This window comes from Alosa pseudoharengus, unplaced genomic scaffold (genome assembly GCF_046254945.1).
Source record: "Alosa pseudoharengus isolate Yale_2024_CS ecotype anadromous, Long Island Sound unplaced genomic scaffold, YU_APseudo_1.1 YU_APseudo_1.1_scf_1, whole genome shotgun sequence".
NCBI lineage: Eukaryota > Metazoa > Chordata > Actinopteri > Clupeiformes > Clupeidae > Alosa > Alosa pseudoharengus.
The window spans coordinates 40,433,007-40,455,395 of NW_027468564.1; the positions used below are offsets into that span (position 1 = coordinate 40,433,007).

The 22,389-nt window shown below is 43.1% G+C and overlaps 1 protein-coding gene across 2 annotated transcripts in view; it reads left to right on the forward strand.

Moving 5' to 3' along the window:
• The first annotated feature begins 1,778 nt into the window (after positions 1 to 1,778).
• LOC143127769 (phosphofurin acidic cluster sorting protein 2-like) overlaps positions 1,779 to 22,389 on the forward strand; it is a 97,795-nt gene continuing 77,184 nt past the window's right edge. For both annotated transcript variants that reach the window (XM_076289467.1, XM_076289476.1), the window contains exon 1: positions 1,779 to 2,092. In XM_076289467.1, the coding sequence (XP_076145582.1) occupies positions 1,860 to 2,092 (233 nt within the window). In that variant the 5' untranslated portion in view covers positions 1,779 to 1,859. The remainder of the gene's footprint in view (positions 2,093 to 22,389) is intronic.

Consider the following 22,389-nt stretch of genomic DNA (forward strand, 5'->3'; position numbering starts at 1 on the left):
CTTCCTCAGTGCCCACTAAGATCCACAGGAAGAATCAGGACAACAAGTCATTTAAAATATAAAAAATAAATTTATTTTTTTCTTTTACCGTCATCAATTTTGGTCAGTGATTCCCGGGTTACTGAAACACCAGGGAACATGAAACTTATGTGAACAATTTATAATCAGGAACATCTCGGCGTCATGTATACCAACTTTGACATGAATCGGATCAACCGTCTAGGAGGAGTATGTTAAAATTGATCATGTCCACAACGCACAAAATCTCAATTACCTCACTTCCTGTGGGCGTGGCTAATGGCATGTTAATACAAAAGTTGTTTGTTTTTGGGAGTTACATACACCCACCAAATTTGGTGTGTGTATCTAAAACTATTAACCTGACTCCGCCAGATGGATTTGCTCCGCATATCCATCTGGGAACTTTTCATTGAAGAACTTTTGGGAAGGGGCGGACATACTGGTTAGCTGATTGGATAAACCATCTGTCTATCACCACCTTTGTTGGTTATCGACGGGCCAAATCAACCAATTAGATGAACAAAGTATTCTTCTAATGCCGTTTAACATACAATTAAGTTAGGTAACGTGACAAACGTTAAGATGTTTTAACTTACCATTTATGAACCTAATCAACGACAATTCCCATCAAGTTTTCACGGTAGGCCCTACACTTCTGAAGATAGTATATTCCTCCATTATGAACTGGAATCAGCCGTGGAGGATGTCTGTGTCGTTCATTCCTCCCAGCTGCATGGCTGAGACTCATAGCTTCACAGTTTACCCAGGAATACTTTCTAATTTGAATAAAACTTGCGCGATAGCTATGCTCATCTCTGTGGATGCCGTCATGTTGTTCATTGCGTCACACCTCAACCCGCCTCAAAGCCAACGCTGATTGGACGTTCGTTTGGTGAACTGCTCCAAATTTTCTTTAACGGAAAGTATCCAGACTGATCTGCGAGTGAAACCCTGAAGCTCGCGAGATCAGGATGGTCTCACGAGGCTATAAAACTATATGCCAACCACAATAATAATAGTAAAAAAAAATAATAATAATAATCCTTACAAAAACATTAGGGCCTTGCGCCCTTCGGTGCTCGGGCCCTAAATATAGACCTAAATGAAGATTTTAACAACAGTTCTATTTGCATATGCTCAACTTTTTTTTTCCATGGTAAGGATGACCTTTGCATGGAATTGCCCAATATATTCTCTAATTTGCATCACGTTTTTTCCAGTGTCCAGTGTTTTTGCAACATGGGAATTAGACCATCAGTCTTTGCTGGGTTGTGCATAATGAGGACTCAAGATAGGCCTACTGTTGCATATTTTCTTCAGTCTCTTCTGGTGTTTTCGGAATTCCCAAATATTTTCTGTAAAACAAATACAAGCCACACGAGGGCGATATAATACAACATAATTGGCAGAAATCAGAATGGGTAGGTCAAAAGTAGCCTAAAGTGATCCTGACTATTGTCCTGCCAAAAAATATACCCAAACGAATGTTGAGCAACAACTGCCCAGCGCAGAACCTTATATAGGCCTAGGTCACGACTGAAACGTTGGGAAAGTGCGGAAAACCATAGAAAACGGGTTCACAGTCTTGTCGCACGGGATTGTTTATCAGAACTGAACTCACTGGGCGTTTGAATTGCGCCCCTAGCGTGTAACGGTCGAACCTTTCTCCATGTTATGCCTTAACCGTAGGCTCCGCCTTTAGCCGTGGCGAATCCCTGTTCCTCTATCAGTGATGTTTCTACAAGAGGGGGGGACGTGTTGGGCTCAGTTGTAGGCACCAGTGGGTAGGTGAACGAGGTCCAGAAACAGACAGCCTGAGCTGCGATCCCTGAGAGGCGATGATGGCGGCGGCTGTAGAGAGAGGAGGGGTACGAGCCGCCTTCTTGAATCCAGGCAGCGGAGGTGGTGGCGGCGGTGGACCAGCCCCGATGCTTGTCCCCGCCGCTCCCGGAGCCCCGGCTGGGGCTGCTGGTTTGTGCTCAGGGTCGGGAGGTTCGGGTCCCATGCCTGTGCCTATGAATCTTTTTGCAACATGGGAAATAGACCGATCGTCTCCGAGCTGTGTTCCGAGGTAGGACAAGTTGCCTTAGTCTGCTTTGTTGTACCAGCATGTTGCTTAAATCTAAATCTAGACTATTGTCTCCAGGGTGCATGTGGATTTTGGCCAAGACAGAATAAGCGGGCAAATAGTCTTTCCTGACCTAACGTTAACCAATGTGCATGTGCGGTTCAACGTTAACATTACATGGCAAAACTGGTGTCTTGTCACTCTGGTAATTTGCATGATGATTTTGTCGTGACTGTTTAGTTATATCACGAAGTGGGTAACTACTAGTTAACGACTCTAAGGAAAGACCCGTCCTTGTTTTCTATACACTCAGAAAATCGGAATTTGTATGTTTGTTTACATGCACGCTATCGCTAGCGTCCGAAGTTTGTATTTTTTGGCATTAGCCTCCGAGCCTATACAAACAAGCTATGCTTGTTTAGCTTGTAGCCACAATGGTTGTAATAGTGGTTAATATTGCTATAGCGTAATGTTCTGAATATGTCTCGATTGTTTAGCATGTGAGGTGGTGTAAACCACGAGTTATTGTTTAAATCCTGGAGAAATGGAGAGTCGACGATGACTGACCTATTTCGCGTGCCGCTCTCCTAACATGCCATCGCCCTCTTTTACATACACGCATATCTGTCGATTCTTCGTGGTCAGTGATTTTCAACAGGTCATGATGGTCTCATACAGTTTTGGACACACATTTTTTTTAACAAACACCATACACTTTGTTTTGCAGTAAAGCAACCCAGCCATTCACTTTCTCTAACATGGTAATCTTTGTCCAGTATTGTGGTGGTAGTAGTATGGCAGCAGCCCAGTCAATGAAGTCGCCTGGGGAATTGAGTCTGTGCAGCTAGTTAAGCGCTCCAATAACCCAGAAAGCATGGCGTTGCGTAGCCTATCCAGCATGGGTTCAACTGGGGTTGAGTAGCCTGTTTGGGAGCCATACAGATTTTAGGTAGCAGATATGATAAACTGTATTATTATTCTTGGACAATCGTAATAGAAGATTCTGAAACCGAGATAGCCTACATAATACCAAAGTCAGACATTTATCCGCAGTTTGGAACAACTAGGCCTAGCATTTATTGATCAGAAATGTTGGACCAAAACACATCGTTTGTGCTGTGCCAATAGGATTTCTTTGTTAGTTTAAATGTCTGACGAATCTTCAACTTTAATATTGGCATAACCAGCTCTTAGGTCGCGTATGTAAACTTCATTGGGCTCATCCATGTTGCTGTGGCGAGTTACTAATTAAATGACGATAATTATTAGGTGTCATATTATGGGGTTTTACCGCGAATTCAAGTGTGTAGGAGGAGGTCGTCCCAAGAAATGTCGTGTGACGTGTCTGTTTTCCTCCCCACACGTGTAGCCTTAGGTGTTGGGACTGGGAGATGTTTATTACAGGGTTATATGCAAAGAAGTGAATGGGAGAGAATTTCCTCTTTACTGATAGGAGGTCTGCATGTTGTCACCTTTCGTTTGTGTTGTTTTGTCTTCTCCTGTTTTGTTTATGAAAAGCAGCAGACATACTGTACTGTCCTTGTGGCTTTGCCAGACATCACAAATCCCTTCATTTACATCATTAATATGTGTGATGTACGTGTATGCACACACACACACACACACACACACACACACACACACACACACTCTAATCCACACGGTACGTTCAAGTGTATTGAAATATTATAGACACACAAAAGCACACAACACACTCATGCACTCTCATTTGAAAAGCACACACATGTAAACTATTTCTTCGCCCGACAAAACACACTTGAGCCACACAATGCTTCCATTATCATTCAGCAGTAGATAATAACGCAGCACTCCGAGAGCAACAAGGCCGACCCTTGTGGCACGAGTACGTCCAGTCCCTTTGATAGAGCTGTGAGAGACAACACTCATACATTAGGCTTGGCCATTACTCAGAGTGCTATGCAGAATAGCATAGGATTATTAGGCTGGATGTAAACAAGTGTTTTCATTTCGCATATTTTATTTTTATATTGTTTTTCAGTGGAACTGCAATTTAGCTATTGCTAATTGATTTATCTTTACCCACTCAGGACAATCACTTTGGCTATCCGTGTGAATCCATCGGTCTTGACAACTTTGAGAGCGGGGTTGTTGTGTGCTACCGTTACCCACAGCAGACTAGATCGTCAGCAGGGGGTAGTTTAGTGTCTGCAGATGTGGCTCTTGGAACGGCACTGTTTGCTCGGCTGGCTAACAGCAGCATGCTCCTCCTTGGCACAGACCCAGCACAGTTGTGAGGGTTGAGGGTTTCTGGCCCTCCAACTCGTTTAATGCACAGAACGGAAGGCTTCTTTAGCCAGCTCATATATTTTCGATGGAGCGTCAGCTATGTCGTATAACGGCATCTTCAATGTTGTGAGGGAGGTAGCCGACCAACACAGATGGACGCAACCGTGTTCAGTTGATTAAAGGGGCAACAGTGTTCAGTTGATTAAAGGGGCAACAGTGTTCAGTTGAGTAAAGGAAGACCAACAGTGTTCAGTTGAGTAAGGGGGCAACAGTGTTCAGTTGAGTAAAGGAAGACCAACAGTGTTCAGTTGAGTAAGGGGGCAACAGTGTTCAGTTGATTAAAGGACGAGCAACAGTGTTCAGTTGATTAAAGGAAGAGCAACAGTGTTCAGTTGATTAAAGGAAGAGCAACAGTGTTCAGTTGATTAAAGGATGACCAACAGTGTTCAGTTAAGTAAAGGAAGACCAACAGTGTTCAGTTGAGTAAAGGGGCAACAGTGTTCAGTTGATTAAAGGGGCAACAGTGTTCAGTTGATTAAAGGAAGAGCAACAGTGTTCAGTTGAGTAAAGGAAGAGCAACAGTGTTCAGTTGAGTAAAGGGGCAACAGTGTTCAGTTGATTAATGGAAGAGCAACAGTGTTCAGTTGATTAAAGGAAGAGCAACAGTGTTCAGTTGAGTAAAGGGGCAACAGTGTTCAGTTGATTAAAGGAAGAGCAACAGTGTTCAGTTGAGTAAAGGAAGACCAACAGTGTTCAGTTGAGTAAAGGGGCAACAGTGTTCAGTTGATTAAAGGAAGAGCAACAGTGTTCAGTTGAGTAAAGGGGCAACAGTGTTCAGTTGATTAAAGGAAGAGCAACAGTGTTCGGTTGAGTAAAGGGGCAACAGTGTTCAGTTGAGTAAAGGAAGAGCAGCAGTGTTCAGTTGAGTAAGGGGGCAACATTGTTCAGTTGAGTAAAGGGGCAACAGTGTTCAGTTGACTAAAGGAAGAGTGTTTAGTTGAGTAAAGGGGCAACAGTGTTCAGTTGAGTAAAGGGGCAACAGTGTTCAGTTGAGTAAGGGGGCAACAGTGTTCAGTTGAGTAAGGGGGCAACAGTGTTCAATTTGGTTAAAGGGGCAACAGTGTTCAGTTGAGTAAGGGGGCAACAGTGTTCAATTTGGTTAAAGGGGCAACAGTGTTCAGTTGAGTAAAGGAAGAGCAACAGTGTTCAGTTGAGTAAGGGGGCAACAGTGTTCAATTTGGTTAAAGGGGCAACAGTGTTCAGTTGAGTAAAGGAAGAGCAACAGTGTTCAGTTGAGTAAGGGGGCAACATTGTTCAGTTGAGTAAAGGGGCAACAGTGTTCAGTTGACTAAAGGAAGAGTGTTTAGTTGAGTAAAGGGGCAACAGTGTTCAGTTGAGTAAAGGGGCAACAGTGTTCAGTTGATTAAAGGAATAGCATCAGTGTTCAGTTGATGATGAAACTTAAGCGAAGCCTGATTGCTTTCACTATGATGACTTTTTTAAGAGCTTTTGTTATGAAGAAGTGTGGGACAAAATTATAGGCTTACAGTCAACCAATTCAAGGACCTATTCTCATAGACCCATTTTAAAGGACTGTGTGTGTGTGTGTGTGCGTGGATGCGTGTGTGCTTGCACGTGTGGTATGTTTATCAGTAATGGCCGGTTAGTTGAGCCACAGCAACAGCGATGGCAACTACCAGGTTTAGTGGCACTATCTAAAGTGCGACACATACTCGACGCACCCGACCTGTAGCGCGACAATGTGACGTCACAGAAGCGCCGTAACCATTTATACTCGCGCGTGGTGGTTGCAACACTAGTTGCAATATTCTCCTGAACAGAGGTGTCGCTGTTGTGAAAAGATTAACGCTAACTACGTTAAACAGCAGAAGAAGCTGCAGTAAGAAACACTAGTAGCTAGCTTCTGGGATGATGGTGTTTCAGACTTTGGTTGCTACTATTCATAACTACCACCATCATTATCATCTAGTTTCCAAGGTGTGCGCACAGGTAGATAGACAGATAGATAGATGGATATATATAGATAAATACTTTAGTCATCCCGAGGGAAATTTTAATAATTTAAACAGTTTAGTTAGCTGGCTAGCTAGCTAGCAGCTGGCTGAGTTTGTGTAATTTCCTGAAGTGGAAAGAGAATTTGTTCATGCCTTAATAGATATCCTTTGTTTGAAAATAAATCGTTTCTATTCTTTCCTCTTAATTCCATGTGTTGCAACTCTCGCTGGTAACTTTGTTAACTTATCCAGCAAACTATTAAAAATTCACGACTGTAACAAAACACTGCAACCAAAGATGGTTGATTACGAAGATACTTCATGAGAGGCCATTTCCTGTCCCTGGAAATGTATGCAAATAGGGTAGCAGTACACGACGCACATTTATGCAGTGATCGGGCTCTCTTTTTAACATTGAGGTCTATGGCAGAATCCAAGAATATCCCAGAATTTGTCAAAGCCTTATTTTTCTGAGCAATGGATGCACATTTCGGACACGGTATCCAAACCCTCCTCCCTATTTCAGTAGAATGTCGTGATAGTATGACCCTCCAGTCGGGAGAAAATCAACATTAATGAAGGTGTACACCAAGTTTATTTTGTACTCCGGCTTGTCTGGCGTGGAACCGAGGCGTTCAAACGTAAGTCATACGTCAGTGACACGCCCCTGTGCAGGCGGGAACTGAACCAGAGCCCGTCTCTGACTGAACTCCACTTTGCCCTCATAGACATGAACTAGGACGACCCATCTTGCCACGCATTCATTATCTTTGCTGCAACTCTCGCTTGCCCTCGAACTAGTCCATCTTCCTGTTTCCGCCTTGTCGCGCTCGTCTGAAAAAAAATGAGTGGTGCGCTACCGTGTGCTACACGGCCAAAACCCTGGCGCGCCAGAGAGATCTACGTCATTTTGACGTCACATTGTCGCGCTACTGGTCGGGTGCGTCAGGTATGTAGAAGCCTTAACCCTTAAAGGAGTACCGTCACACCGGTGTGATGGGAATGTTGAGAAATGAACGTTCTAAAGAATATCTGGGTTCATTGAATTCAACATAGAATTTTAGAACCTTCAATTGTTGCGGAACTTAGAATGTTCAAAAACCTACACCTTTAAGGGTTAATAGAGCCTTATTAAAGAGCAGCACTTGATGCTCCTCTCAACCCCGTTGTGCCTTGTGCTGTCTGCTGTGTTGTTGCCCTGTGGCGCCACTGATTCCTAATGCTTTTCTCTGTGTCTCTCTTTTCTCTCTCTCTCTCTCTTTCTCTCTCTCTCCCTTTCTCTCTCTCTTTTTGGTCTCTCTCTCTTTCCTCTCTCCCTTCTCTCTCTCTCTCTCTCTCTCTCTCTCTCTCTCTCTCTCTCTCTCTCGATATGTTCTCTTGTCTATTCCATTCTCCCTGTATCTCCCCTCACCCTTCGTCTTATTAAAGTAACCTGCGTGTCACGTTGCCACCTGAGGGACCTTCAGGGTGATGCACAGGGGAGAAGATTAATCATCGCTGCCCAGATGTGGCCTTGCAGGCTTGGGTGTAATGATTGGGGAAGAGCCTCTCTCTCTCTCTCTCACACTCTCTCTCTCTCTCTCTCTCGCTCTCTCTCTCTTTCTTTCCCATCCCCAGTGATAATTATGTATTACCAGTATGTGTGTGTATGGGGGCCTCCGTCTCACCTCTTTCTTGCCTGTTCTTCTTTTCCTCTGATAGTTTGCTCTTCATGTTGCTGTTTTTTGTACCCAAATGAACTCATTGTGCTGCTGTAACTTAAGCACATTGTGCCAGCTTCGAGTCCCAGGGGAATCAAACTCATTAGTTTGGTTTCAAGGCTACGGCTAAGTTTAAGGTTAAGTAGGCGGCTTATCGAGGGGAGGCTTTTTTTTTAATCCACAACGACTTTCTAGTTGCTAATGCTAACCTTGGTGTGTATTTAGTTAGCATTAGAGCCCGACCGATTTATCGGCGGGCCGATATTATCGACCGATATTAAGCATTTTCCAAACTATCGGTATCGGCATTTATAATGGCCGATAAATGAATATTTTAAAAACTATATGTACCGCATAGCGGTACAAAATATGACCGCCGCTCAGTCCTGTACATCCGTTCCGCGAAAAGAAATCACACTTCAATTTGTCTCCATATTTTACTCCATCTCCCACTCTTGAAACTTTTGTGTATGCTTGTTTGGCATGCCTGAGTGTGTGTGTGCGGCTGCACAGAAAGTAGCCTACTGGTGCTGAAAAGTTGAATAGATTGTGGAATAGCCAAAGAAGATGTAGCATTGTTATAAAACCTTTAAAATCTCTAAACAATCACAAGTAGGGCAGTTCATCACAGTTCATCCATTGCAACTGATTGATGAAAGGTCATTTACACCTGTAGGCTACATTGTATTTGGGAAAAGCAAAAGGTATCAGCATAATGTTATTTATGTATTTATTTGTTTGTTTGTTTGTTTGTTTGTTTATGAACAAAAACATCTCTGTCAGTTCCATGCCGTTTTCAACAGCTTTCAAAAACAAAGGTCATTTTTGGATGGATGGATTTTTTGTGAATGTTTCTTCTTCTACATAAGATTTTAGTCATCTTTAGTTCATGTAATACTTCATTGTCAATGCACAAATTAAGTAACAGTAGTCTGAAACGTTATTGTTAATGCACAAATTAAGTAACAGTAGTCTGAAACGAAATGCTGTTTTACATGTAACCAGTGGTGCAAATAACTGACATGTCCAAATGGGCCTTGATGAAATGCGTCGCTAGACTATCATACACATTTTAACGGGCCAAAGTTGAAGAACTGTTGTCCGTTATTGTTCGTGCAAATATAGGCTGATTCATGTTCCCTTGCATTGTGTAACTGAGGTCCATGGCTAGTCTGGCTTTCACCAGACCAAGCTCAGTCTTTTAAGAAATAAAAAAATAAATAGCGGTCAGATCAGGCTGGGTTCACCCCAGCCTAGTCCATGGCACCCGATATTGTTTAATTTTCCGATTGAGATGCAAAAATGCATCAGGGAGTTATGACAAAACTGTAACTAACAAACTAGATCCTAATAGAAAGCTGTTAGCTTCCCTAAGCTACAGGTAGGCTTATAAGGTAGGCCTATTTACAACATAAATTGTCAATAGGCTATGCTGGCGACACAAATAAAATCTCCTTTGGAAAGATTACGCCTTACGCCTTACAGTATCAAGCGGACTGCCATATTGTGGCGAAAAGTTAAGGAAAGCGCGAATGAAGTAGGCACTTCTAAATGGGACCCACTACACAGTAGCTTAAGGTGTGTTGCTAAAGCAACCATAATGAAATGAAGGTGTCATTGTTTGGATACTTCACACACGTGCTTTTTAATTTCACAGACTACAACTACCAAGCTGGAATCAAAGCACATCGATTTCCCTCTCACACACCCTGCACGCACTTAAAACGAAATAAACAGGCGTCTTAGTCTCACGCATGTATAGGCAAAACTGTATCAGCAACGTTGGTAAATCTTCCATTGCACAGAATGATTTTTGTAGCACGTGCAACAAATGACAGTCGAAAGATACAATTACAGTGCTGCTATCAATTTGCTTGGTATATCCGCATTTCTAGTTTTCTACAAATGCAATCAATCAAATTGGCCTCCATCACTCAACCAACGCTAACGGTAACATTACCTAGGTCCTTATTGATATTATAAGATTAACGTACGTGCAGTAAAAACCAAGCATGTCCAATAAACATCCTCAGATTTATGTCGGCTTCAAGAAGAAATGGGATTTCATGTGAACATCGTCCTATCCTTATTAGACGTTCTCTGCGGTAAATTACAGTCCTTGTAGGAAGCGTCCATGGTTATTTACAACCCACTTTTAACTTCCAACAAAATTACGTCTCACTGCAACGATGCGCCATCTAGTGGACAAACGACTACTTATCGCCAATACTGGAAATGCAGCCATGATGATGGTGATGAATATTTATTATGGCTTTCTTTTAATCCTACTGAATTTGTAATTATGTATCGGCCGTTCTAATACCGATAGTATGTGGGTGCCTGTGTGTGTGTGCATGTGTATATGTGTGCACCGCCATCTACAGGCCAATGAGTGTACAGTCACTAAATGTACACATAACCTAATTTTTTTAGACCCCCCCATGGATGAAATTCTATGAAACTTGGCATACCCTCAGAGAATGCCAGGTCAATCATACACATAAAATTTGATGCAGTTCTGAACATCTTAACTGAAGATAGGGGCGATTAAAGCAGAATAATATTGCATTTTCATTTTTTACCGGGGGGGAGCAAATCACAAAAGAGTGATTATGGGCCAGGTTGATGTGGGCCCTTGAGACCAACATACCATAAAATATTCTTCATCCTCAGTGCCATGGTTCAGGTAGTTATTTAGGAAAAACTGCTTTTTTTGCGGTTCGGGGGACCCAGCACGGGGGTGGAGTGGCCCCCGGGGACGAAACGACATTTTTCCGTAAAAGTCTAGTGGGGCTACATACCCACCAAATTTCATGTGCCCCGGTGGTTCGGTGTCCCGGGTATCGTTGACCAAAAATTCAGGAAGTAGATGACGGGGAAAAAAAAAAAAACGTTGACAATCCCTATATATAATAAAATAAAAACGGACGAAACACCCTTCAACCATGTCATGAGTGTTGGCGTTGTATAGTTTGTCCACCAGAGGGCACTCTACACCGTACCTGCTGGCAACACTCGTGTATAACGCGCCACACATCCTGCAACCTGATGATCCAGCCAGAGTCGGGAGAGAACCAGTTATCCGCGAGTGAGATCATGAAGTGTGTTCATGGTGATTTGGTCATGAGACTTTGCTTGAATAACAATTAAAAGAACATCCCCATCAGTTCTCTTAACTCAAATAAGCATGACAAAATTCGTGAAAACAATGTCCAGTTTTGCTGCTGTTAAATAAGTCGAGAGTGAAGCGGAATTAGCTAGTAATTACGTTACGTTGTTACAGTGTAGTTGACTGTCTGTCCTTTTAACTTTTGACAATGTGACTGAAGATGTATTTCTTTAATAGCGTGACAGTTATAGCAGTGAGACGTATCATCTCTCCCCGGCCTGTTATTTTGAAAGCGTATGTTTTACAATTTGCAGTATGACGTTATCCATTGCTAAACTAGATGTACCGCATAGCGGTACAAAATATGACCGCCGCTCTGTCCTGTACATCCATTCCGCGAAAATAAATCATATTAATGAATTTGTCTCCATCTTCTACTCCATCCCCCACTCTTGAAACTTTTGTGTATGATTGTTTGGAATGTGTGTTTGCACACATTCCGCACACAAAGTAGCCTACTGGCACTGCAAAGGCGAATAGATTTGTTTCTGGGCCAAAAAAATTGTAGCATTGTTATAAAACCTTTAAAATCTCTAAACAATCACAAGTAGGGCAGTTCATCACAGTCCATCCATTGCAACTGGACTGATGAAAGGTACACCTGTAGGCTACATTGTATTTGGGAAAAGCAGAAGGTAGCAGCATAATGTATTTATTTATTTATTATTAAACAAAACAATCCCTGTCAGTTCCATGCAGTTTTCAACAGCTATCAAGAAGAGAGGTCATGTCTTGGATTTTTGTGAATGTTTCTTCTTCTACATATGCATAAGTTTAGCCATCTAGTTCAAATTATATTCAGCTTTATTGTCAATGCACAAATTAAATACCAGTAGTCTAAAACAAAATGCCGTTTTACCCAGTGGTGCAAATAACTGACATGTCCAAAAGGGCCTTCATGAAATGCGTTGCGAGACTGTTCATACACATTTTAACGGGCAAAGTTGAAGAGGTACTGTCCGTTATTGTTTGTGCAAATAATATGCTGATTCATGTTCCCTTGCATTTTGCAACTATGAGGTCCATGGTTAAGCTCAATCTTTTGACGCAATCTTTTGATTTACACCCAGCCTAGTCCATGGTAGGCGCCCGATAGAAATATTGTTTAATTTTGCGATTGAGATATCCACGCATTGGCGCCCCCCCCCCCCCCCCCTGCGACGTGTTCGCCCCCCGGTTTTAGACCTATTCTAAATGCAAAAATGCATAGAGGGAGTTATGACAAAACCGTGACTGTTAATAAGCTATATAAGGTAGGCCCTATGCTAGGCCTATTACACAACACAAATTGTCACTAGGCTATGCTGGCGACCCAAATAAAATCTCCTTTGGAACCAATGGCTTACACCTTACAGTATCAAGCTGCCACCTCTTGGCGAAAAGTTAATAGTTTTGCATATCAGTAGTAATACATTTTACGTAGCTGTGTGCATCACGGAAAGGGCGAATGAAGTGGACACTTCTAAATGGAACCCAACCCACTGTACAGTAGCTCAAGGTCTGTGGCTAAAGCAGCCACAATGAAAGCGTTATCATTGTTTGGATACTTCACACACACGTGTTTTTTAATCGCATAGACTACAACTACCAAGCTGGAATCAAAGCACATCGACTCCCCTCTCACACCCTAAACACGCACTTCGAACAAACAAAAAGCGCCTCAGTCTCATGGAATAGCCATAGGCAAAACTGTATCTGACCGGTGTAACGTTGGTACTAAATCATCCATCGCAAAGAATGATTTTTGTAGCACGTGCAACAAATATGTGTAGGTACAGCCCTGCCCTGAATACATCTCAACGTGCGCTCTAAAACATCTGGTTTAAATGGAGATGTAGATTATCACGGGTGCGTTAATAAATCTACATTGCGGCGAGTTGACACAAATTATTCACTTTGAAGAATTTATGTAGTTTCAGTTACTTTACTTTGAGCCATGCTCTTCCTTACTTGAATCACCTTTGAAAATAGAGGATTGAAGTAGCCTATATGGGTGTTTGGGAATGAACGTTGACTCAGATGCTTTTTGAGACCTTGAGCAGAAATGTCCCAGCCCGGTGTTTAGGATGCATCATAGACAGGTTATCTTTCAGGTAGCCTATATATTTTCCATTAAAAAAACATCACGTAGCGAACGTGTTGTGGCTAACTCACTTAGCTCCTGTTAGTAGCCTAGGTTATGGTCATAAGCAAATGAGATGACAGTCGAAAGATACAATTAGTGCTGTTATCGATTTGCTTGGTAGCCTATAAACGCATTTATGGTTTTCTACAAATACATCAATAATCAAATTGGCCTCCATCACTCAACCATGCTAACGGTAACATTATTTTACCTACGTTCTGCTATTAATAGGATTAACGTAGCCTACCTGCAGTAAAAAACAAGCATGTCCGATAAACATTCTCAGATTTATTTCGGCTTCAAGAGGAAATGGGAATTACATGTCATGCAGAAATCATCCTACCCTTAGACGTTCTCTGCGGTAAACTACTGTAGCCTACAGTCTTGTCCTTGTAGGAAGCCTTTCCAACCCACTTTAGATTAACTTCCAACAAAATTATGTCTCACTGCAACGATGCGCCATCTAGTGGACAAACGACTACTTATCGCCAATACTGGAAATCAAGCCATGATGATGATGATGATGAATATTTATTTTGGCTTTCTTTTAATCCTACTGAATTTGTAATTATGTATCGGCCGTTCTAATACCGATAGTATATGGGTGCCTGTGTGTGTGTGTGCATGTGTATATGTGTGCACCACCATCTACAGGCCAATGAGTGTACAGTCACTAAATGTACACATAACTTAATTTTTTAGACCCCCCCATGGATGAAATTCTACGAAACTTGGCATACCCCCAGAGAATGTCAGGTTAATCATACACATAAAATTTGGTGCAGTTCTGAACGTCTTTACTGAAGAGAGGGGCGATTAAAGCAGAATGATATTGCATTTTCATTTTTTACCGGGGGGGTGCAAATTACAAATGAGTGATTATGGGCTAGGTTGATGTGGGCCCTTGAGACCAACATACCATAAAAATTTCTTCATCCTCGGTGCCACGGTTCAGGTAGTTATTTAGGAAAAACGGCATTTTTTGGGTTTCGGGGGGCCCAGCGCGGAGGGGGAGTGGCCCCCGGGGACCAAACGAAATTTTTCCGTAAAAGTCTAGTGGGGCTACATACCCACCAAATTTCATGTGCCCCGGTGTTTCGGTGCCCCGGGTATCGTTGACCAAAATTTCAGGAAGTAGATGACGGGAAAAAAAAAAAAAAAAAAAAAAAAAAAAAAAAAAAAAAAAAAACTTTGACAATCCCTATATGACCGCTTCGCTAGCTTCGCTAGCGGCGGTCATAATTATGGCTCATCATAGACTAGCTAACCACAGCTAGCTAATGCCATGAATATCAGTGGAAGACCGCTAACGTTAACATTAATGAGCTTGGAAACCACAACGAACTTATTCTGCCTAAATAAAGTAATGATTACTGTATTTATAACTAGTATATCTGTAGTTACAGTCCCTGCATTGTAAAATGTAAGTTTAGACGTGCGAGGAGTGAACATTTAGACAGAGAAAAAGTATCAAACGTAGCTTGTGCAAAACGTAGCTTGTGCATAAAAGTTAGCTTTTTACACGTGTGAAATCCAATGACGCCAAGTGTGCGTTTCAGACTGTCGTTCAGCCGCAGCATTAACAAGTTACATAATGGATTTAGATCACTAAATAGTAGGTTTTAGAAGGCAGGCAGCAACTGATGATTGAAAATGGTTTGATGTAGCTTGATGGAAATAATTTTAAAAGTGCAGGTAAAGGGATAAGCAAGCTGACATTGTAATTATAAGGTAGCTTATAAGGCAATAGGGACTAATTATTACACACGCACACTCAAACATTTAGGAGTGACCTTTATCTTGTTTAATGATAATACAAATGATGATGATAGTAATAATGTCATCATTATTTTTGTAATTATTAAGTCTTAGTTCAAAGTTATATTTATGAAGCTTACCAAGTCTTTTAATACTGGTAACTTTGATTTGGTTGTTGTTGTTATTGTGTTTTTGTTCAAAAGACTAAGTTTCATATCTTAAGTTTCTATTTTTATACATTTTATTTATCAGAACTTTAATATATTTCGATGTTCCACCGTGACAATATTATTTAAAAATAAACAAGTTTGTTTTTAAAATGCATTATCATATTATTTTAGTCAATACTCATAAATAACTACAAATAACTAATGTTAGGGAAATCTGTTAATGTTTTGTTGCGTGTTTCTGAAAAAATATATATATATATCGGCCGATATATATGAATATCGGATTTTTTAATCAACAAATATTTGTATCGGTATCGGCCTTCAAAATCCTTTATCGGTCGGGCTCTAGTTAGCATCCTGTTCTTCTAGTCTAGCTATGGGACCAGGTCAGGCCATCACAGAAGCTGTTTTCTGTGCTCTGTACTTCAGACGTTTATTGGGTGTCAACGAGTGGGCTGTCGGGGTTATTTACCTGTGTGTGACACTACTAGTCCCCTGGTACTAGGCACGGGTATTACCCGAGTGAGCGTATGTCATCTAAACAACGCAGGTAATTACACCGAGAACCCTAAGCAAGGGAGTTAACATGTTTCAACGACGTTTCTTTCGAGTGCTGGCGCGAATTACAAAATCATGAGACCAATGCTACCACTGGTCTCACAGCCTACTGTGCAGTGATTAGTGCTGCAACATTTTGCTTTCATAGTCGATTAACCTGTCTATTATTTTCTCGAAAATGTAAATGGTGAAATATAATAATGGTTAATCAGTGTTTCTCAAATCTTGCCTACTTGCCTACATGCCTACTTTTATCCACTTGCCAAATTATATTTAGTTTACTGCCATAGAGGAGAAAGTAAAACTGACAATATTCCAGTTTATGAAGCTACTGCTGCTGTCCAGTACTAGTCCAGTGGAATTGTGTGTGTGTGTGTCTGTGTGTCTGTGTGTCTGTGTGTATCCGTGTGTGTGTCTGTGTGTGTCCGTGTGTGTGTGTGTGTGTGTGTCTGTGTGTGTGTCCGTGTGTGTGTTCGTGTGTGTGTCTGTGTGTGTGTCCGTGTGTGTGTTCGTGTGTGTCTGTGTGTCAGAGAGAGGAAGAGAGGCTGGTATTTAAAGGCCGGCCCAGCGGAACTCTGGAGAGCTGGTCCTCTGGCCTCAGGGTCTCCTCTCCCTCAGATGGCCTCTCACTACACAGAGACAAACAGAAGGGGAGAGAGAGAGGGAGAGAGGGAGGGAGAGAGGGATGGAGGGAGGGAGGGAGAGAGGGATGGAGAGAGAGAGGGATGGAGGGAGGGAGAGAGAGAGAGGGATGGAGGGAGGGAGAGAGGGATGGAGAGAGAGAGGGAGAGAGGGATGGAGAGAGAGAGAGATGGAGGGAGGGAGAGAGAGGGAGGTTGGGGAAGAGAGAGAACAGGACATGATAATAGACGCTAATTTATTTCGGTTATTTAGGGCCCTGTGGCAGCTTTGGAAGTAGGGGAGAAAGCTTATGTAAAAATGTCATGTCTATAACACACACACACACACAAGCGCGCACACACACACACACACACGAGATTGTGGGAACATTTTACATAGGCATTTGTAGCCTGACTGCTTTCCTACATTCAGAAGAGAGAGAGAGAGAGAGAGAGAGAGAGAGAGAGAGAGAGAGAGAGAGATTTACACCAATCCCCTTCTCTTCCCTCCACTGGCCCGAAGGAGAGGTCTAAAGGGACCCACAAGCAGCCTCCACATCAGCCCCACACACACACCAGCGAACCCACAACACTGCCAGCATGGAGCCGCAAGGCACGCTACACTCCCTCAAAGTCAGCCAAGGGCAGAGCAGTTTATCATGAGAGAGAGAGAGAGAGGGATGGAAAGAGGGAGAGGGATGGAGAGAGAGGGAGAGAGAGGGAGAGAGAGAGAGAGGTTCTGTGTTGGTGCTGTGGTCAGAGTGTTAAGACATGAGAGTAGCTAGAATCCCAAATTACTGCTGTGGTTGGCTGTTAGTTAGTACTCTGGAGTGTTAGATGTTTAGTAGCAACTGTGTTGACTTGACGTGTGCTAAGACAGTAGAGCAGCTAGAGTCCAAATGATTAAGGCTGGGTGTGGACAACGGAGTCTTTGGTAGCAGTGACAATTTAAAACATCCTCTTCAGGGCCGAGGCCAACATATGACAAGGGATTGATTCGGAAGCAGTTTGGCGAAAATACAAGATCACGAAACAGAAGAACCAGCAGATTGTCTTTCCTCTACAAGAATGGAAGGAAAATGCATAGGATCTCAGCAGCAGCAGCTCTCTCTCTCTCCCCAAGCTTCTCGAAGGACATGGCAACACGTCTGTCATTATATCACTCGTCTATTCCCTCAGGGTTGGCTCAAACACATAACGTTGCAGGGTTGACATCACCGTTGACCTCACTGATGTGGACTTGACCTGACGTAATGCAGACCTCATGTGGGTGTTTTCCCAGAAAATATTTACGATGACCAATGTGACGTCTCACGTTCCGTGTTGGGTTTCATCGCTGTAATTCCCGGCAGCTGTGTGGCCTCTTGTCAGATAGTATCTCATTAGCATAGCACATGTTTTTAACATTACTTAGAACACGAGTCGTCACAGATGCATGTGAAAACCTCCTTTGGTCTCTCTCTCTCTAATGCTCAGTCGGTGTTCGTTGGCCACAGCTTCTCCCACCTCATCTTAGTCGGAGATCTAAGGACCGGTCCCTTGTTAAGATGATAAACAGGCTCAGTCAATAACACTGACACTCCTCCTCTCTCTCTCTCTCTCTCTCTCTCTCTGTTGCTCTGTTGGGGAAGAGAGATGACCGGCGGGGCACTCGGGGAGGGATGAGAGGGGCGGTAATTAAACGCCGCGAGCTGGAGGCAGGTTAGCCCGCCAATGCCTCGTCAATTATTCAGGCGCTTTCATCGAGCTTTAATTGGTGCGGGACCGGGCGTGGGCTTCTCGTTAAGCTCCCAGGGAGTGCTTGTGTGTGTGTGTGTGTGTGTGTGTGTGTGTGTGTGTGTGTGTGTGTGTGTGTGTGTGTAAGGTACGTAGGGTACGGTCCGTTGAGTGGTTCGCAAGAATTTTTATATGTACTGTATGCACACATGATGTGTTTGGTGTCTGTTCATCAATGCATGTGGGTCTGCATATGTTGTGATGTTGTGCATATACTGTGACACAGCATTGAGCTGGAAATGCCACCACCATGTTGTGTGTGTGTGTGTGTGTGTGTTTGTCTGTGTGTGTGTGTGTGTGTGTGTGTGTGTGTGTGTGTCTTTGTGTGTCTTTGAGCGAGTGTGTGAAGGATTCTGCTGCTGTGCCCGTTGAAACGTTCTGGCACGCATTGACAAGCTGTCAGCCATTCGACTCTCTCTTGTCAATCAATCAATCAAATCAATCAATCAATCCTCCCCATCTGCGTTCTCCCTCTGCTATCCGTTTAGTCATGTACTGTGTTGTCCTTTTTCTCATAGCATGGTGAGTGAGTTAGCGCTGTGTTTCATGGTGCCGTGTAGGGCTGAACGATTTATTGTCTTTGTTGAATAAGACAGAAGATAAAGAGCTTAAAAATAATCGCATATCGCAATGCAATCGCAATATTGGTGAAAAAAATCGCAATTAGATTTTTTTCCAAAATCGTTCACCCCTAGTGCCGTGTACGCGCGGCCTCTCCTGGTCCCCCTGTCACTGCCTGTACACAATTTTTTTTTGTCTTCCACGATGGTCTTGGCGATCAGAGAACCACGAATTCTTGGTCGGGGGCGATTGGCCGCACTGCAAGATCATGTAGCCTGTCGTACTCGTGGCATGTCGTCACATGGACCACTTTAGAAGGGCTTCCACTTGGAGCAGCCATGGTCTACTGGTTAGCGCTTTGGACTTGTAACAGGAGGGTTGTCGGTTCGAACCCTGACCACCAGTAGGAACGGCTGAAGTGCCCTTGAGCAAGGCACCTAACCCCTCACTGCTCCCCGAGCGCCGCCGTTGAACCAGGCGTGTTAGTGTGTGCTTCACCTCACTGTGTGCTCACTGTGTTCACTGTGTGCTGAGTGTGTTTCACTAATTCACCGATTGGGTTAAATGCAGAGACCAAATTTCCCTCACGGGATCAAAAGAGTATATACTTACTTATACTTATAAATGCCAACACGGTAGTCGTAGGAGATTCCCCAAACATTCTGACATGCTAGACGTTTTGGTCTTGGAGTTGTGGAACGTCACAGACAATAAATTGCTGAATAAATCACTGGTCGTTGAATACGTCACATTACAAGACTCTTCCTCCTTTGGGGTCGTGGAGTCGCGGAACGGTGCAGACAATAAATCGCTGGTCGTTGAATATGCCACATTACAAGGCGCGTTCGGTGTCGGTGTCGTTCCCGACCTTTCAAAATCGGGCACGACACTGGAAATGTCGACAACATCGTGGAAAAATGGGGCTGAAATGGTGTAATCAGAAGGCGGACGGAGATTCCAGTGTGGAGGGCCTGGACGTGTTCTCAGGTACAGAATCAGTTTCCTGCCCTGCAGGGTAAGCGACATTGCGGTCCCTAGGAGTGTGCGTGTCTGTGTGTACAGTATGTGTGTGTGTGTGTGTGTGTGTGTGTGTGTGTGTGTGTGTATGTGTGTGTGTGTGAGAGAGAGAGAGGGGTGTGTGTGTCTGTGTGTGTGTGTCTGTGTGTGTGTGTGTGTGTGTGTGTGTGTGTGTGAGAGAGAGAGAGGGGTGTGTGTGTCTGTGTGTGTGTGTGTGTGTGTGTGTGAGAGAGAGAGAGGGGTGTGTGTGTGTGTGGGTGTGAGAGAGGGGGGGAGTGCTGTTCTGGAAATGAAGTGGCACAGGCCTTCTGGTGAGGCATCTCTCAGGCTCTCTCTCACATACACACAGGAACACACACACATATGCACACACACACAAACAGTCAGACTCCTCTTGAAGGGGTGAATGTTGTCAGAAGCGGTGTGTGTTTTTGTCATGAAAATAACATCCTAGGGTACTCTCTCTCTCTCTCTCTTACTCATTCACACACACGCACACTATGCACACACGCACACACACACACACACACACACACACACACACACACACACACACACACACATACACACACACACGCGCACACGCACACGCACACACACACATTGCCTCTGCGTTCTCTGTTGAAGGCGCTTGTTAATGAGACAGTCTCTTCTCCTCTCTCACTTTCTCTCTCTTCCCTCTCTCTCTCTCTCTCTCTCTCTTCCTCTGTCGCTATCGCTCTTCCTCCCCTCCTTTTTTCTCTCCTCTCTTTTCCACTCTTTGTCATCCCAGATCTCTCTCCACCTCTTCCTCCCTCCTTTTCTCCACAGTCTCTTCTCTTCTCTCTTCACCATCTGTCACTCTCTCTCTCTCTATCTCTCTCTCTCTCTCTCTCTCTATCTCTCTCTCTCTCTCTCTCCCTCTATCTCTCTCTCTCTCTGACTGTTATCGTTATCGTTTCGCCAGAGGCACTGAGTCAGGCCGCCGAAGAAGTGACCTTTCAGTGGTCTGAAGTGATCATCTTCCAGTTTAGAGACAGCCTTGCCTGATGTTAATTCCTGACGCAATGTGTTTACCCTTACTGATGCTGTGTTCTTCTCTATGCATTCTATCGGTCTGTTTTGCTGGTCATTCTATCCTTCTTTCATTCCAGCCCTCCTCATCCCTCTCTCCCATCATGATCCTGTTTCACCACCTGTTCTCTCCTCCGTTTGTTGGCACCTCTCATCCTGCTCTCTCTCTCTCTCTCTCTCTCTCTCTCTCTCTCTCTCTCTCTCTCTCTCTCTCTCTGTCATGTAGATGCACAGTCCTATATCAGATACACCCATCACACAGCTTAGGACTTGTGATTAAAGACTTATGTCACTGCGGACATACACTAACAGTAGGGATGTAACGGTATGAAAATTTAACCTCACGGTTATAGTGACCAAAATTATCACGGTTTTCGGTATTATCACGGTATTTTTAAAAGTGTGTTCAATATGTTCAGAAAGCACTGATAGGCCTACACAAGCTGAAATAGTTTCAAAAAGTGTCCCGTTCAGTTTTTCATGTTTAATTGGCTATGTGCTTATCGCTTAACTTACCCTACCATGACTTGGAGGTTGCTATTACTGTTATTTGGATCCAATGAGTGAGACCAGGCTTGGAATTTCACCATTCTGGGGGCAAGGCCACTTGGCCTTCAGTTGGGCATATTTGGTGGAGGGCACAAAGGCCACATAGGCTATAAAAAATATCAAAGTTGTATAGCCTATTCACTGCAGTAGACCTGCATCACTGTATGAAACATTACAAAAACATGAAACATGACATATTATATAGAACTGCAAATCATCTGAACATCTAATATTTACAGATATCTAGGCTATATTTAACATTTATTTTATATTTGGCCTGTTATGAAATCATGTATTGAACAATTTAAGCACAGTTCAGCTTTAAGAAACTCAAATAGCCTAGATGCATGCTTAGCATTTTGTGATCTACTTTCACAAAGTCAGCTGTCCTCTGATTTACCGATATATAGGCGATATTTGTAACATTTATTTTGTATTTGGCCCCTTATGAAATCATGTGGAACAATTTAAACACATTGTAAAACTTAAATCCCAAATTTGGAGACATCCATGCATGTCGAAATGTAGGCCTACTGCCAATTCAAAAGTGGATTACTCTAGAACGGCTAACTGTACAAGGGACTGCTTTACACCTTTATGTTCGGTAAGGTCTGCTGTTTATTCTGATATATGGTTTGTCGTGTGTTAAACGAAAGGTTCGTGAAGTATTGCACCGAGGAGATGGACTAAAACATTCAGTAGAATTTATGATTAAATTTAATTATATTATTTACGTTTCTCGCGAACCGTTCACCACAGCAATTCGCGGCTAACATCGTTTAAAAGCTGAGAAAAAGCTCTTTCATGTGATACTTGTAATGTCTGTGTGATGAGTAGGCTACTTCGCGAGTAGTTCAACTGAGAAGAATAGGTGAATTTAGACGCACTTTCTTTCTTGCGCTGTCACTTTCTCCACTGCGTAAAATAAATTAATTTGCGCTGTGAATGCTAAGATTATTTT